An 18467-nucleotide genomic window follows, 5' to 3' on the forward strand; every position below is an offset into this window, starting at 1 on the left:
TTAAAGAAACAGTCATGGTTAATACTGGTTTTATTTATGCCATTACAGATTAAATTATTATTATTATTATTGATTATTAACATCTTTAAAATACCTCACATTAATTTAGCTAATTGCAATTAAATAATAAAGACATCTGATAACCATTGTGCTTATATCCAGTTTACAAACTGAGACAATACTTTAAACTTTACTTTAAACCATACTTTAGTTTGTCTTTATCAGTTCAATATGATAAATAATAATAAATAAAATCAATAAACTTAAATCAGCCTGTAAAAATATCCATGAGAGAGGATTCTGGCTTCAATATTTTAAGAGTTAAGATGTGTTTAACTGATATTTTAAACCAGCTGTAAAATAAAGCATAGATAAGAGGATTCAGACCTGAGTTAATATAAAAAGTCCAAAATAAAAATGTCATTATGGTAAAAGAGATTACTGTGGTCCCCGTTAAAGACAAGATATAGTATGGAATAAGGCACAGCAGATAAACTGTCACAATGATTCCTAATGTCAGAGCAGCTTTTCTCTCAGATTTCCTTCTCACTGAACCTTCCTTTACACATTTACCACTCTTTATCATGGAGTTTATAACCTTCACCTGTTGATTAACAACATAAAATATTCTTAAATATGCAGTAATCATCACACTACAAGGCAACAGGAAGGAATATATTGCATCAATGACTGTAAAGGTAAAACTAACTGTAAAAGTACACTCTCCATAACACTCATCTTTTCTGTTTGAAGGGTCAACATATTTGTTGTTGATTACAATGACAGTGTTGTAGGCTGAGGAGAAAAACGTCTCAGGTTACAGATGTAACCCTGGTTCCCTGAGTAGGGAACGAGACGCTGCGTGGTAACGCATTGGGAACCTTCTGCGTGATGTCGTCACTGAAGCACTCATGTATCTAGCCAATCGCGTAGCGAGACGTCAGAGACGGGTGACGTCACGGACCAGGAACTATAAAGCACACTCGGATGCAGAGCACGCCAGCTTCTAAGTAAGTCTGAAGCAAGCACTCGCAAGTGTGCAGGGGTACGGCAAGAGACGCAGCGTCTCGTTCCCTACTCAGGGAACCAGGGTTACATCTGTAACCTGAGATGTTCCCTTTCGTGGGAACTATCGACGCTGCGTGGTAACGCATTGGGAACGCAATCCCAACTGAGCCGTAGCTCAAACACTTGTCAAAGTTATCTTGACAGGACAGAGGACCCCGGAGTGGAGCCGATATCAAGGTTATAATATTTAATAAATGTGTGCTGGCATGACCATCCAGCTGCATCACATATATCACTCATGGAGACACCTGACATCAAAGCTTTTGATGCCGCCATACCCCTAGTCGAATGGGCACGAACATTCAAAGGAGAGGGCTGTCTGGCTGCTTCATATGCAAGTGAGATGGCCTCGACCACCCACTTGCTCATTCTTTGTTTTGATGCTGGGCCCCCTTTTTTAGGGGACCCATAACAGACAAACAATTGATCTGACTTACGCCACAGGGCAGACTCTGTGGACCTCAGTGTGCCACGGAGGAAGCATGTGACGAGGGGGACTCGACCTACCGAGATATTCCCCTCAAGAGGAGCATGATATGCTGAGATTGCTGCAACATAAACCTTTAAGGTTGAGTGAGATAGACCCTCCGAGAATTTTTCCTGGAGGAATTTTAGCACACAGCTAATGGAAGAAAGGACAGGGTCCGTATTATTGTGTCTACACCAGGTAGAAAACAAATTCCATTTGTAAGCATACAACTTCCTCGTGGCGGGAGCTCTGGAATTAAGAATGGTCTCCACAACCTCGGTTGGGAGACCAGCATCTACGAGTCTGGCCCCCTCAGAGGCCAAGCCCATAGTTTCAGTCGTTCTGGGCGGGGATGTATAATCATGCCGCCCGCTTGAGACAGGAGGTCCTGTCTGAGAGGAAGCTCCATGGGGGAGCCGTTGAGTAATGACACTAGGTCTGAGAACCATATCCTGGTTGGCCAGAATGGAGCTACCAGTTTTACACTGGCCACCACTGTAGGGGTCTCATGTGCAGAAGGCCAAAAGGTATTACGTTGGACGCAGCTGCCATCAGACCCAGCAGTTTCTGGAACTGTTTTACAGTGAGTGACTGGCCTAACTTCACCCCTTTCATAGCCATAAGAATGGCACTCACCCGAGCAGGAGACAAATGTGCCTGCATCGTGGTGGAGTCCCACACTAAACCCAGATAGTTGGTGGATTGAGCTGGAACTAGCACACTCTTCTTGGCATTGAGCCTCAGCCCAAGCCTCTTCATATGGGACAGAACAGCATCTTGATGCTGAACTGCTAATTGCTCTGACTGAGCTAGAATCAACCAATCGTCAATATACTTCAGTATGCGAATGCCCTGGATCCTCAACGGAGCCAGAGCTGCGTCCACGCATTTCGTGAATGTGCGGGGTGATAATGATAGGCCAAACGGAAGAACCCTGTACTGGTAAGCTTCGCCCCCGAAAGCAAACCTGAGGAACTTCCTGTGAGAAGGATGGATGGACACATGAAAGTACGCATCTTTCAGGTCTATTGCCACAAACCAGTCCTCAGACCTGATCTGTGGTATGATCTGTTTGAGTGTCAGCATCTTGAACTTGAGCTTTTGTATTGAGCGATTTAGCACACGTAAATCTATGATAGGTCGTAGACCTCCATCCTTCTTTGGAACAATGAAGTAGCGGCTGTAGAAGCCTGACAGCTTGCTGGGAGGAAGAACCCTTTCTATAGCTCCTTTTCACAAGAGTGTCATAACCTCTTGTTCCATAACCAGAGACTGCTCGGGGGTTACCACTGTGGGAAGAACCCCGTTGAATCTGGGCGGGCGAGACCCGAACTGAATCTTGTAACCCTCTTTTATAGTGAGCAGCACCCATTTTGATATATTCGGGAGAAGTTTCCATTCTACCAGAAAATCTACTAAGGGAACCAGTCTCTCGAGACTGGCCTCTGGTGTTTTTTGAGCACCTGATTCGACGCTCTGAAGCGGCACACTGGCAGAGAACAATCGAATCAAGTGGCCGGCCCTCCTCGGAGGGTCGGTGGAGATCGCTGCGCCCTGACGCACACTGGGTGGCAGGGTTGGCATAACGATCCCCTGAGGGCGCCGAAGGGGAGCGGCTGTTAGATGTATTTTTCGCCGGCTCCCTTCGGAGGGGGCCGCCCTCATCGGTTCCTGACCCACAGACATCAGGACCGCTTCGAAGCCTTCCGGGCCAGGATAACGGCGCGCAGGTCCGTTCTGCCCCTAGAAGGCTGAGCGGGCTGACCCGATCCCCAAGCTCTCTGCGGGGGAGCACGGGCGGCCACGCTGATCTTTTGTTGCGCTCTGTGGTGCGCTGAGGAGCTTGTCGACGGCCGAGGCTGCTCCCGCTTATCAGCCTCGGGGGGAGGGATTCTCGGTTTGCGGGGGATGAACCTCTGGAACGCCGCAGACTGTTTCGTAGCCTCCTGGAACCTCTCGACGACTGTTGTAACAGCGTCGCAGAAGAGGCCCGCAGGAGACAGCGGCGCGTCCATAAGGGAGGCTTTGTCACGCTCCCTTATGTCCGAGAGGTTCAGCCACAAGTGCCTCTCTGTAGCCACCAATGCTGCCATAGAGCGGCCGATTTCTTTTGCCGTCTCTTTGGTGGCACGGAGAGCTAGGTCAGTTGCCATCCTGATTTCCTGGATGCACTCATATGTGGCCTCCCCGCTATTCTCCACTTCCCCAGCAGGTCAGCTTGATATGCTTGTAGGAGCGACATGGTGTGTAAGCATGCCGCCGCCTGACCTGCTGCCGAGTAAGCCTTGCCCACCAAGCTTGATGTGGTCTTTAGTGGCTTGGTGGGCAACGTCGGGGTTTTCAGCGACAATGCAGACTCAGGGGAGAGATAGCCCGCAAGCGTCTCTTCCACCCGAGGCATCGCCGCATAGCCTTGCTGTTTCAGCCCCACGATGTTACTGTACATTGAGGTCTGGGGGCTGAACACGCGATATGATGCCGGCTTTTTCCATGACCTCGAGACCTCGGTGTGGAGGTCAGGAAAGAAAGGCAAACCGAGCGGGCAGAAAGCGCTCATCCAGCTTACTTTTCGGTTTTGTATCTGCCCGCTCTGTTCGCCAGTCGATTTTTAGTTTGGCCACAGCCCTGGTCACTACCTCCAGGAGCTCCTCATGTGCTGGGGAAGAGGATGGCGGTTCCTCTTCCCCCACGCTCATCACATCAACCTCCTCAGAGGAAGAGAGATGAAGCGCGGGTGTCTCTCTGGGGGGAAGAAACCGCTACGCGTGCTTCCGCCGCCTGAGAAGAGGCACTGGGGCTGGCAGGTAAAGGGCGAGATAAGGCTGGGCCCGTCTCAACCCCCTCTGCCAGCTCCATTTGCGAACCCCACGAATGAAGCCGCCGCTGCGCCTCGGCAACAGCGGGACCCGATCCGCGGGGAACGCCAACCAGAGCACCCTCTTTATTGTTAAAGAGTGCCCGGCGTGATCTTAAAACTCTGAGGGTGAGCTTCTCGCAATGAACACAGACAGCCCCCTCGAGAGCTGCCTGTGCATGCTCAACCCACAGGCAGACAACACACATTTCATGGGTGTCCCCATCCGGAATGTAACGTGTGCATGGGTGAACACACTTCTCAAATTGTCTGCCTTCCACCATTTTAACTTGTGTCTTTTTTCACAATATATATATATATATATATGTGTGGTGTACTGCAGAGCTCTTGTCCTTAGACGTAGAGATAACGTTTTGTGCAATAGAGCGGGACAAACAACACCAAATAAGACACACAAGATAACATAGAGCGCTTGCTGAAGACACAGAAGCTGGCGTGCTCTGCATCCGAGTGTGCTTTATAGTTCCTGGTCCGTGACGTCACCCGTCTCTGACGTCTCGCTACGCGATTGGCTAGATACACGAGTGCTTCAGTGACGACATCACGCAGAAGGTTCCCAATGCGTTACCACGCAGCGTCGATAGTTCCCACGAAAGGGAATCAACATAGACAGATGCTTACTAAAGTTTTAGTCATTGTTATTTTCTGTGGGTACAGTAAAGGGTGACACACAGCCTCATAATGATCAACAGCAATTAAAACTAAATTACTAAGAGATATTGAGCTTAGCACTCCCATAATTATCATAAAAAGGTCACACAAAGTGTCTCCAAAGTACCAGCATGTCTCAATCAGCTTTATGGCATCCACAGGCATCACAATAAGTCCAATAAGCAGGTCGGCCACAGCCAGAGAGAGAATAATCAGGTTGGTTGGAGTGTGAAGCTTCTTGAAGTGAGAGATGGAGATGATCACCAGCAGGTTCAGAAACACAGTCCATGCTGACAGCAATGAAAAAAACACATACATTAAATTGTATTCATGTCTTGAGCGTTTTCCCATGATACATGATGAGTTGATGGCAGGAAAGCAGTATTGAGTCTCATGTTTCTCTGTCTCATAGGCCATGAGTGAGTCTCCTCCTGTTAGGAGTTTGTTCTGCTCTTCTTTCTGTCCTTTCATTTATACAGATTCTGGCAGACTGACCAGCCCATCTACCACCCACTCTGGTGATGTGTAATGACAATTATTTTCTTTCATTTCAACTTTGACAGTAAAATTGCTGATCATAAGAGACAAATGAGAGACATGAAACTGTTTTTACGTAATGCTATATCCACACCAATAGGTATCAGTAGAAAGTAAAAGAATATTGTCAAATCTGCTGTAAGTGCATCAGTGGTCATGAACAAAATACACATACTACAGTGGGGACTTTTCACCAACATCAATGACAAGTGTAAGGCCAACAACCTATTCTAAATGTTTAAATCATATCTGAAATACATTTACACAAAAACAATGTGATCTTTTGATACTGATTATTTAATGTTAGACAGCTGCCTTCTAACTATAATGGATCTAGATATGCAGATATACAATTATCTGATATACAATTTTTTTCTTCCACACAGGATCACAATCCACAATCTTATCACAATTAGCACATTGTAAAGTTGGTTTTTAAGACTATTTCTGCAAGTTACTGAACAGTACATCCAAACTAATATTTCAACCAGAAATATGAAAAGCACTGAGCGCATCCATCTCTGGCTCAGCGGCAGCAGCGCGAAAGCAGGTTTGAATTTTGCAGTGACGCACTGAACGTTCTAATCACACAGGTGTGATCGTACACATTAAGGGGCTGTTCACATATCGCTTCTTTTGCGTGCGTAAATTAATTATTTCAAATGTAGGCCTGCTGCAAGTGCCCTCATAATGCTGAATTCACACGAGGTGTTCAGTTCTGCATTTAAACGGTGCATTCAGTTCGGCAATGCATGACGTCACACATTTAAAGTAAATGAGAAGTTTAAAGCTGACGCCCCGTGTGATTTTTACCATTATAGACTGGTTGTTTATACACACTGTGGACACACTTTTATAAGGTGTTCAAACACCTTTATCATAAAAGAAGGGCTGGCACACACACTCATGACCTTCCTGGAACTCAATGGAGTGGAGACCTCAGCCTATAAAGAAAGGAGGCCAGCTCACATAACACCCAGGTGAGCTTACCACCTGGAGCTCAAAGGAGCAGTGGCTTCAGCAAAAAAGACACTCTAAGTGAGTGGAAACCAACACACACACACCACAGGGAATATCAAGGTGGCCTTAACAGGCCAAAGCATGAGGACATCAACTACCTGGAGCTCAGTGGAGCAGAGGCTTCAAAACAAACTCTCTAGATGAGAGGAAGCCAACACACTTATCATCAGGTTATTTTCAGGGTGCCCTTGTAGTAGGCCAACATCAAAAACATTAACTACCTAGAGCTCAAATGGAGCAGCAGCTTCGAATAGAGACTCTCAAATGAGAGGAAGCCAGCTCACTCACCACAGGGTGATATCAAGGTGGCCCAGAGAGGGCCAACACCTACAGTCATGATCTATCTGGAGCTCGGGGGAGTGGAAGCTTCAGCATATCACCTTCTACTCTTTCAGTGAGAGGAAACCACTTCATTTGACCTAGGGAAAGTATCAAGGGGGCCTAACAAAGGCCAAACACCTCAAATTGTGATATTACCTGGAGCTCAGCAGAGTGGTTGGCTTCAGCAAAATTACTCTCTTTAACGAGAAGAAGCCAGCACATTCAACCCAGAAGTATTATCAGGGTGCCCCTGGAGGGCCGAGCACCTGACATATCAACTATCTGAAGCTCAGATGAGCGGACTCTCAGATCGAGAGGAGGCCATGCCATTCACTACATGTGATATTTTGTTCTTAATGCTACCCGCTATATTAAGACCTCACAAAGTGAGGAGGCACAAAGTAAGGGTGCCATGATAACCTTCCCTAATAATGTGAGCTCCAAGGCCCCAGTTTAAATGCCCAAATACATGAAGTACATATATATACTCTTGTAATCTAACATATAAAGAATAAACATCCCCTTTATTCCTTTCTACAGCGAGCTGAGGTCACTAAATTTATAACGGCTCTCACAAAAGGAGAGGTAGCCTGAAAGGGGGGATTTGGGGAGAGAGAGTTGGAGCAAAGCATAATCTGCCACTGCATATGTCCTGCCATATACAGACAGGACCAGCTTACACATAAAACGCGGGTGCAGATAGGAAACATGCAACTGGGGTTGCCAAAGGGAAACACTCACAATGCGAGCAAATAGCCTTATAAAAGCAGAACGTGCATGCTCTTAGTCCAAACAAACAAGGCACAAGAAATGTGTGTGATAGATGTAAAAGCAGAGCTGGGTAGGTTACTTTTAAAATGTATTTCACTACAGATACATGCTTTAAAAACTAATTTGTAATGTATTTGTAACACAGTACGTATATACGGGAAGAAGGAGGCGGGAACTGGCGAACAAAACTTTAATACCAAAATAAACAAATACAAAACGAAAGTAATGCCGGCAGACCCTCGCGGACGTCTGCCGGCCACACAAACATAATAAAACATAAAATAAAGTCCAGGCCTGGTCCTCTCTCGTCCTTCACGGTCGTCGCTCCTCCTTTTATGCTCCCGGAGCTCCTCCGTGAGAGACTCAAGGCCGGTGCACCTCCCAGGTGAAGCTCATTAACACTCGCGCCACCGGCCTCGCGCCATTCCCTCACGGCTCTCGCCTGCCCTGGTCGCCACATACCCCCATCGCCCCTCGCAGGCCGGGGGGTACTCCCGCGACTGCGCTTACTCCCCCCCGGGGGCCTGTCTCGGCAGCCGCAGCACCTCGGGGTAGGGACAGACGAGACGAGAGAAAAGAGACAGAAGCAAGGGGAGCGACGGGACGAGAGAGGGGAGAGAGGAAAAAGAGAAAAAAAATTCTGGGTCCAGCTCCCAGACACACTGCTGCTCGGTCCTCAGCCTGCCGAGAGGCTCTTCCTCGCGGTGCCATGCGGTGGCACTGGATGCTCAGGAGCACGCCATCCGGGTCTCCGTCCCACCTTTCACAAGGCTCCAGTACCACCACCTCGGGCAGCCTCTCGCAGTCTTCACTCCCGCGCTGCTCGAACTCCGCAGCACCGCGATCCCCCTCAGCAGCGAGGGCTCTCCGACAGCATGTCTCTCCTTCCTTCCGGGTTTCGGCACCAATGTAACACAGTTCGTATATACGGGAAGAAGGAGGCGGGAACCGGCGAACATTCAACAAAACTTTAATACCAAAATAAACAAATACAAAATGAAACATAACATAATAAAACATAAAATAAAGTCCAGGCCTAGTCCTCTCTTGTCCTTCACGGTCGTCGCTCCTACTTTTATGCTCCCGGAGCTCCTCCGTGAGAGACTCAAGGCCGGTGCGCCTCCCAAGTGAAGCTCATTAACACTCGCGCCACCGGCCTCGCGCCGTTCCCTCACGGCTCTCGCCTGCCCTGGTCACCACAGTATTTCGTTAGATTACCCAACTTTTGGAACTTAATCTAAATACTTTAGAACACTTTGGAATACTAATAAGTATGTAACACACACACACACACAAAAAAAGCTAATTACTAGTTTTTCTCACAATTTTGACTTTTTTTTCTCAGAATTGCAAGGAAAAACGTCAGAATTGTGAGATAAAAAGTTGCAATTACCTTTTTTTACAGTTACAAGGGACTCACAAACAACTATCGCAAAACATGAAAACAGTCGTGGATAATCAGGTAATGACAGGACAACCAGAGTACGTTACAGTTAAGATTCAAGGGTATATATACATTTCTGAATGGGGCAGTTTTTATAAATTCAGTCATTTTGTCTTGCGGAATATATGTAAGCATATTTTATGTGAAATAGCTATTGAGGACAGTACTAAATAAAATTAACTTGCAATTTTTATGATCCGTCTTATTTGGTTAAAATGATTAAAATGTTGCATATTCTGCAAGAGGAATGAAAGGGATATGAGCAGAAATGTAACTGATGCTTTTGCAGACTCTCAGAGTCAGAGAATCACCAGGACATCTAGGAACCTTGGAGTGGTGATGGATGATTCTTTAAGCTTCACAGATCATGTTGCGACAACGGCCCGGTCCTGCAGATTTGCCTTGTACAACATCAGGAAGATTAGACCCTTCCTATCGGAGCATTCCACACAAATTCTTGTCCAAGCTCTTGTTCTATCCAGACTGGACTACTGTAATGCTCTCTTGGCTGGCCTTCCAGCATGCACTGTCAAGCCTCTACAACTGATCCAGAATGCTGCAGCAAGACTGGTCTTTAACGAACCGAAGAGAGCGCACGTCACTCCTCTCTTCATCAGTCTGCATTGGCTGCCTGTAGCTGCTCGCATCCAATTCAAGGCTCTGATGTTTGCCTACAGAACGACCGCTGGCTCTGCACCGCTATATCTTAACTCACTACTTCAGACTTATGCGCCCTCCAGAAACTTGCGTTCTGCAAGTGAACGGCGCCTTGTGGTGCCATCACAAAGGGGCACAAAATCGCTCTCACAGACCTTCTCCGGGTCTGTTCCTGGCTGGTGGAATGACCTGCCACGCTCTATCCGAGCAGCTGAATCTTTAGCCATTTTCAAAAAAATGCTAAAGATGTATCTTTTTCGCCAGCACTTGACCCAGTAATAGTAGCACTTACCTTGATTTCTATTTTCCATCCATCTATTTGTGCATTGTGATTTAAAAAAAAAAAAAAAAAAAAAAAAAAACGAGCACTTTACTGTCATAACTGTGACTTCACTCAACACTTATGTACTGTTGTTCTCATGTTGATTTGATTGATTCTACTATTCTCATTTGTAAGTCGCTTTGGATAAAAGCGTCTGCTAAATGACTAAATGTAAATGTAAATGTAAATGTAAATGTAAATGTAAATGTAATTGCTTTTTACATTAATTACCCATCACAGTTTACATTAATGTTTAAATGAAATTCAAAGAAATCACTTTGGTAATCTAAAATACTTTTCAAATGAAACTGTAATTTGATTACCACCAATTTAAAATGTAACTGTAATGAAATACAGTTACTCAAATTTTGTTTTTAAATACATAACTAAGTTACATGTATTCTGTACTCCCCAACCCTGCTTACGACCATAGTTGACTAACAATGGTTTCGGGAAACGCACCCCAGGTTGGTTGGAGTGTGAAGCTTCTTGAAGTGAGAGATGGAGATGATCACCAGCAGGTTCAGAAACACAGTCCATGCTGACAGCAATGAAAAAAAAAAACACATACATGATATTGTATTCATATATGGAGCGTTTTCCCTTGATACATGATGAGTTGATGGCAGGAAAGCAGTATTTAGTCTCATGATCCTCTGTCTCATAGGCCATGAGTGAGTCTCCTCCTGTTAGGAGTTTGTTCTGCTCTCCTTACTGTCCTTTCATTTACACAGTGTCTGAATCTGACTGACCAACCCATCTACCGCCCACTCTGATGCTGCATAATGACAATTAATTACTTTTAATTATTTTCTTTCATCTCAACTTTGGCAGAACATTTTCTGATCAAATGTAATGCTATATCCACACCAATAGGTGTCAGTAGAAAGTAAAAGAATACTGATTTTGTCACATCTGCTATAAGTGCATCAGTGGTCATGAACAAAATACACAGTGGGGACTTGACGCTTGCCACTAATATCAATGACGAATGTAAGGCCTACAACCTGTCCTCAACGTTTAAATCATATCTAAGGTACATTTACACACAAACATTGTAATTTTTAGTAACATCAGACAGCTGCCTTCTAACTGTAATGGATCCAGATAAGAAATATATCACACATATCTTCTTTTTTTTTTTTTTTTTTTTCACAGGATCACAATCTACTATCTTATCACAATTAGCACATTTTTAAGTTGGGTTTTTAGACTATTTTGCAACTCACTGAACAGTACAGCCAAACTAATATTTAACCTTTTAGTCCAAAGTGAGGATGGGCGATATGACCAAAATTTTACTTCATTTTTTTTTTTTTTTTTTTTCATTATTTCATACATTAAAAATATGAATAAAGAGGGGGGAAAAAAACAATATGACAAATACAACATAAAAAAGATACAAATTAAACAAATGGCTTTAAAAAATTTCCAGATACAGTAGGTCTTCAAGTAAGAAATTGAATAAACAAATGTAAAAATAAAACTGCATATTCCATGTATGAGTTAAATATACTCTGATTCTTATTAAAGCTACAAAAGTTATTCAGTCATGAGCAGTGTGTGATTTTCTCTTTTTCTTTTGTTGTTTGATTCACATTAACAACATAGACAGCATCAGGTACTGTATATTAGGCTTTAAGATCAAATGTACAGATCCAATATACATGCAGTTTATTTCCTAGTTGTTTATGTTCACTTAAGACATAACCAACAGTATTTATGTGAACATTGTGTGTTTTTGACAGTTTAAGTGCAATAAATCTTATAGGCAGATAATAAACTTTTGTGATGATGAAGAACTGCAAAGTCGCGTTAGCGTAACTGCAAAAGAGATCATAAAAACAAAACAAAACAAAACAAAACAAAACAAACAAACAAACAAAAAATGCTTCAAGTTTGTGCTTTATCAGTGGGGGAAAAAATAATAAAATCAACCCCAACATTTAATTATTCATAATCTGTAAAAATATCCATGAGAGAGGAGGATGGCTCCAATATTTTAAGAGTTAAGATGTGTTTAACTGATATTTTAAACCAGCGATAAAATAAAGCATAGATCAGAGGATTTAGACTTGAGTTAACATACAAAGTCCATATTAGAAATGTCATTGTGGCAGAAGAGATTACTGTAGTCCCTGTTACAGACAATATATAGTATGGAATATAGCACAGCAGATAAGCTGTCACAATGATTCCTAAAGTCATTGCAGCCTTTCTCTCAGATTTCCTCCTCACTGAACCTTCCATTACACATTTACCACCCTTCATCATGGAGTTTAAAAGTTTGACTTGCTGATGTGCAACATAAAATATCCTCAAATATAAAGTTATAATCAGGGTACAAGGTAACGCAAATGAAAAGAACAGGTCTGTGAATGTCCATGAAAAACTTATTACTAAATGGCACTTTCCATAGCACATGTCTGGTTTTTGGGAACTTTCAAAATATCTGCCACTTATTAAATAGCCAATGTTGTAGGTAGAGGAGAAAAACCAGCAGAGACAGATACTTATTAAAGTTTTAGTTGCCGTTATTTTCTGTGGGTACAGTAAAGGGTGACACACAGCCACATAACGATCAACAGCAACTAAAACTAAATTACAAATAGATGTTGAGATAAGCAGCCCCATGATTATCATAAACAGGTCACACAAAGTGTCTCCAAAGTACCAGCATGTCTCAATCAGCTTTATGGCATCCACAGGCATCACAATAAGTCCAACAAGCATGTCGGCCACAGCCAGAGAGAGAATAATCAGGTTTGTTGGAGTGTGAAGCTTCTTGAAGTGAGAGATGGAGATGATCACCAGCAGGTTCAGAAACACAGTCCATGCTGACAGCAAAGAAAAAAACACATACATGATATTGTATTCATATCTGGAACGTTTTCCCTTGATACATGATGAGTTGATGGCAGGAAAGCAGTATTGAGTCTCATGATCCTCTGTCTCATAGGCCATGAGTGAGTCTCCTCCTGTTAGGAGTTTGTTCTGCTCTCCTTACTGTCCTTTCATTTATATAGTGTCTGGATCAGACTGACCAACCCATCTACCGCCCACTCTGGTAATTTTAGTCAAATTACTGCGCACCAGAGCCAAAAATAAAGACATGACTGAAAACTTTGCTTTTTCCACAACTAAAAACACTGACGTACTGACCAGCGATATAAATCTTAAAATCAGCAGCTCTAAAGGGTTAGTTCAACCAGAACTAAAAATTGTCATCATACTTGCATACATAGACCATGTTGCCTTACAGGTTTGAAACAACTTAAAGATAAATGTTAATCATGCAGAATGTTCATTTTTGGGTGAACTGTTCATTGTAGAAAAGAGAAGTTATTACTGATAAAAGCTCAAGCATAATTTGCTATATTTTGTGGCTACTGTGTAGAGAATAGATGAGATTGCTAGAAATCTAAGGACAACAATTACTTATGGGATACTCAACCCAAAGATGAAAATTCTCTCAACATTTACTCACCATTATGCCATTCCAGATGGATATGACTTTCCTTCTTCTGTAGAACACAAACATATTTAGAAAAATAGTCCATCTCTTTAAGACTATATAACACAAGTGAATAAGTGTATGCGCATTGTGCACCCCCTATAGGCGCATATTACTAACACGCACTTTAAATAACAACAAAAAAACTGCACCATTGACTTTAGACCAGGTTTTTGTTGGTCAATGGCACAGTCGTTTTCAGTTGCCTTAAAATAGCAACACGCCAACAATGCGCCTGAACACATCTCGTTTTCAGACCAACACTCCTATGGGCGAACAGATGGGCGTGAGTGCACTTGCTATTTAAACAACGTGGGTGCTGGACATGAAAATGATAACTGCGTCGGGCTGAAACTAGCAAAAAACACATGTCTCGCGGCTGGCGTTACATTGCGGAAAGTGTATGATAGGGCCCTATGCATTACCGCATTGACTACAGTAAAACAAAGCTATAACTATTATTTTATATTGGCTATTTTTATTTAATAAAAAGTGATGCACAAATGTTCCACAACTTGGAACTTTAATCACACAGCACATACTATCAAATATCAAGCATTTTCCATGACAATATTAAAAAAATAAGCACAATTAAGCATTTCTGAACTTTCAAAACTGTACGTTCCCAGAATATACATCTGGGGCATCATGAAGGTGAGTAAAACGATGTAAGAAATGTTCATGTTTGGTTGGAGTACACCTTTAGTTAATGGATACAAAATAATTAAAAAATACACTTAGCATACACACAAATAAGGACTACAAACCCCCTTCAGAAAATAATTATGCCCTTATGTCATCAGAGTGGGTGGTAGAAGGGTTTTTCTGTCTGAGTCAGACACTGTATAAATGAAAGGACAGTAAGGAGAGCAGAACAAACTCCTAACAGGAGGAGACTCACTCATGGCCTATGAGACAGAGGATCATGAGACTCAATACTGCTTTCCTGCCATCAACTCATCATGTTTCAAGGGAAAACGCTCCAGATATGAATACAATATAATTTACCTGTTCATATCATTGCTGTCAGCATGGACTGTGTTTCTGAACCTGCTGGTGATCATCTCCATCTCTCACTTCAAGAAGCTTCACACTCCAACAAACCTGCTCATTCTCTCTCTGGCTGTGGCTGACCTGCTTGTTGGACTTATTGTGATACCCATAGAGGGCATCAAACAAATTGAGATGTGTTGGTACTTTGGAGACACTTATTGTGGACTGTTTGCAATTACTGTTAGGTTGCTTCTTTCTTTATCTCTTAGTAACTTAGTTTTAATTGCTGTTGATCGTTACGTGGCTGTGTGTCACCCTTTAATGTACCCACTGAAAATAACCACAACTAAAACTTCAGTGAGCATCTGTCTGTGTTGGTTTTGCTGTTCTGTTTACAATATTGGGTATGTAATCAGTATCGGATATTTTAATATCTCACACAAAACGTGTTATGGTCAGTGTATTGTCATGAATAGTCTTGCTTGGACATTCACTGATTTGACCTTTTTATTCCTATTTCCTTGTGTTGTGATCATCTCTGTATATTTGAGGATATTTTATGTTGTACAATGGCAAGTGAAAGCTATAAACTCTCTGATGAAGGGTGGTAAATGTGTAATGGAAGGGTCAGCGAGGAAGAAATCTGAAAGTAAAGCTGCTCTGACATTAGGAATTATTGTGACAGTTTATCTGCTTTGCTATATTCCATTCTATATCTGTTCTCTAACAGAAACCACTGCAGTCTCTTCCACTACAATGACATTTTTAATATGGACTATGTATGTTAGCTGTGGTCTGAATCCTCTTGTATATGCTTTATTTTACAGCTGGTTTAAAATATCAGTTAAACACATCTTAACTCTTAAAATATTTCAGCCAGCATCATCTCTGATGGAAAAATTTACAGATTGTCATTCATGATTGTGGGGGTTGATTTGTTTTCTTTTTTGCACTTAGAGGACAACCTCTAATTTCCATCATGGCATGTGTGATATGTTTTCACATGTTTAGGTACAAGAATGAGACATAAAATTCAACAAACTACATTAACTTATTATTAAAGGCATCATTTTTGAAATGTCTGTCACCATTTACTCACCCTCATGCCTGATGTTAGGCAGAATGACCATTCACTTTCATTGTCCATAAAAAAAGATGCAATGAACATAAATATTGACTAAGGTTGCCAATATCTCTTCTGTGAGATAAGAAAGCATCACATCTTCATCTTCAACTTCAACTTTTATTTATTTATATAGCATATTTAATAACAACGTTGTTGCCCAAAGTGCTTTATAGTAATAATTAAAACATACTTATATAAAAAGATTTACCATGCCTAGTAAATGAAGGCATGACTACACACTCTTAGACACATACCCTCACAACTGTACAGTGAGATCAGTATAGAAGAAAAATAAATAATTACAAATTTAAAAATAATAATAATTACTTCAATGAACAGAATACTCTTACTTAAAAGATAAGTTAAAAAGACACGTTTTCAACTGAGACTTAAAAATCTCTAATGTTGGAGTTTGCCGGATATGAAGAGGAAGGCTGTTCCACAACTTGGGGGCCACAACTGAAAAAGCACCCTTTGACTTCTTAGAATGATGGACGGCCAGCAAAAATTGATTTGCTTTTCTTAGTGTCCTACCTGATATGTAAAACCCTAAAAGGTCAGCAATGTAGTTTGGGGACATGTTATGAAGTGCTTTAAAAACCATTAATAAAATCTTATAATCGATTCTGTACTGAACCGGCAGCCAATGAAGAGAGGATAATACTGAACTGCTCCAAGAGCATTTGGAGGGCTCAAACGAACTAGGTGTAAAAAACACCTTAAAAAAGAATCATATAATCTTGGTTAGTTTATATTAAGTGTAGCAAAGGAATGTGATGTTTTATATTACATTGCAAATATATTAAGCGATCACGAATGGACCTTGCGGAACAGACGAAACACATATGTGAACAAACCAAATGATCTCAGACCCCCTTAAAAGGACCCAAATGCGAACATTTGTTTGGTTGTGGTTCAATTTCTTCATGATAATGATATGTGAAAGCATCGAGGTCCCAGTCAGGTTTGCGGTTCATTTCGACGTGTACCTGCATGCTTGCCATATTTCCAAGGGGGAATGCTTAATATATTTACAATGTAATATAAAACATCACATTCCTTTGCTACACTTAATATAAACTAACCAAGATTATATGTTGCTAGTGAACATTAGTAATGTCAACATTTACTAACCCATTCCAACTATAATTTATATAACTGTCCGTGACATATTCCCCTATGAGCGGCTCCAGATGCCCAAACAAAACAAATCCAACACCCATAGTTCAGGAGGGTGGTAGAACAGAGGTGGTGTTGGGGGAGGGATGGAGGGCACAGCCCATGCAGGGGAACCGGACATGGACCATGGCATGGCAATAGCAAGCTAGGACGCAATGGAAGCCATGACGGTGCTGGCAGCTCAGGAAGCCCTGGTGTGCAGGAAGTTCAAGGGACCATGGAGGTGCAGGCAGTTCAAGGGAACATGGTGGTGCGGGAACATTGTGGTGCAGGTACAGTAGTTCAGGGAGGCGCAGCCTCCGTGGCCCTAGCAGGGTCGTGGCCTGGAGCAGATTTTAAATCTGGCTCACAGGCTGGAGTCCTCTCTGGATGCTGGTCAGGGGCTGGAGTCCCCTCTAGATGCTGAACAGGGGCTGGAGAGGATGCATGCATGGCCCAAACACACATAATAACAGTGGCCATAATGGCCGGTGCTGCACACTCTGGAGACTCTGCCGTGGTGACCATCTTGGCTGAGGGCTCAGGCATGGCAGCCATCATAACTGAGGGCTCAGGCATGGCAGCCATTTTGACTGAGGGCTCAGACTAGGCAGCCATCTTGTGAAGAGACTCAGGCTTAGCAGGCATGACTTGAAGAGACTCAGACTTGGCAGGCATGACGTGAAGGACTCAGACTTGCCAGGCATGATGTGAAGAGACTCAGACTTGGCAGGCATGACGTCAAGAGACTCAGACTTGGCAGGCATGACGTCAAGAGTCTTTGGCTGAACAAGCATGACATGAACAGTCTCTGGCTGGGCAGGCATGACGTGAACAGTCACCTGAAAGTGTGTTTTTGGTTGTGAGGGAAAGATAACCTTCGCAAAGAACCCAGCGTTAAGTGGAGCTGAGAGTTTTGTTCTTACACATTACATTGATGTACTCTTGATATTTGTCATTAAGATAACCATAGAAACTGATAGTTGCAATCACATTTTTTTTTTTTTTTTTTTTTGGTTAAAATGAATGGAGAATATCTTGTGTTTTTCAGTGGCAGCTCGAGCCCTCAGGATTGGCGGTTAAGGTTTCATAAACAAGGCCCAGCTCTACCCTGGATTTACAGAGCGTTTGAAACTGAAAGACGGAGCAGTCACAGCGACAATGATCCTGGTCATGAGGTGGAACTACAGGTGGTGAGTAAAACTGCTTCAAATGTCTGTTTTGTTGGCAATAGGCGCCTAACGCATATAATGTAAACAATACAAACATAGTGAATTCATAAATTCGTTATTCATCATTCACTATACGCTATATTCATTATAGTAATTCAAAAGTTATCCATAGATAACGCGAAGGTGTAATGTGTGTGTTTAAATATATTTGTTTAGCTGACCATTGATAGCTTGCAGACGATACGCAAAAGCTGTGTGTGCTTGTGACAGCTTGTCACTCTATCTCCACTTACACGTCACACCTCCAGGTGCTCGGCTGTTTTCGGAAAGACTCGGTACAGCGTATGTATCTTTTATAAATATGATAAA

General features: G+C 42.6%; 3 protein-coding genes across 3 annotated transcripts; 1 reads left to right on the forward strand and 2 right to left on the reverse strand.

Annotated features, from left to right (window-relative positions):
* Nucleotides 1–220: 220 nt before the first annotated feature.
* On the reverse strand, nt 221–5552 carry LOC125262957 (trace amine-associated receptor 13c-like). Its single transcript, XM_048181798.1, has 2 exons — nt 5014–5552; nt 221–809 (listed from the first exon to the last, which is right to left on the reverse strand). Exons 1-2 carry the CDS (start codon nt 5532–5534, stop codon nt 269–271), a joined length of 1062 nt encoding a protein of 353 aa, XP_048037755.1. The 5' UTR covers nt 5535–5552; the 3' UTR covers nt 221–268.
* Nucleotides 5553–11502: 5950 nt separating this feature from the next.
* Nucleotides 11503–13697, reverse strand: LOC125262958 (trace amine-associated receptor 13c-like). Its single transcript, XM_048181799.1, has one exon. The coding sequence runs from the start codon at nt 13097–13099 to the stop codon at nt 12086–12088; it is 1014 nt and encodes a 337-aa protein (XP_048037756.1). The 5' UTR covers nt 13100–13697; the 3' UTR covers nt 11503–12085.
* A 646-nt stretch (nt 13698–14343) lies between these two features.
* On the forward strand, nt 14344–16015 carry LOC125262959 (trace amine-associated receptor 13c-like). Its single transcript, XM_048181800.1, has one exon. The coding sequence runs from the start codon at nt 14553–14555 to the stop codon at nt 15561–15563; it is 1011 nt and encodes a 336-aa protein (XP_048037757.1). The 5' UTR covers nt 14344–14552; the 3' UTR covers nt 15564–16015.
* Nucleotides 16016–18467: the final 2452 nt, after the last annotated feature.

Source organism: Megalobrama amblycephala, linkage group LG2 (assembly GCF_018812025.1).
Source record: "Megalobrama amblycephala isolate DHTTF-2021 linkage group LG2, ASM1881202v1, whole genome shotgun sequence".
NCBI classification, from domain to species: Eukaryota; Metazoa; Chordata; class Actinopteri; order Cypriniformes; family Xenocyprididae; genus Megalobrama; species Megalobrama amblycephala.

Excerpts from the sequence above, each read along its gene's own strand:
- LOC125262959 (XM_048181800.1), top strand. The coding sequence starts at position 14,553 with ATGGCCTATGAGACAGAGGATCATGAGACTCAATACTGCTTTCCTGCC.
- LOC125262957 (XM_048181798.1), bottom strand. The coding sequence starts at position 5,534 with ATGAAAGGACAGAAAGAAGAGCAGAACAAACTCCTAACAGGAGGAGAC. Across the intron at positions 810-5,013 it reads GTAAGCATCTGTCTATGTTG|GTTTTTCTCCTCAGCCTACA; the intron begins ATTCCCTTTCGT and ends GTAACCTGAGAC.
- LOC125262958 (XM_048181799.1), bottom strand. The coding sequence starts at position 13,099 with ATGGCCTATGAGACAGAGGATCATGAGACTCAATACTGCTTTCCTGCC.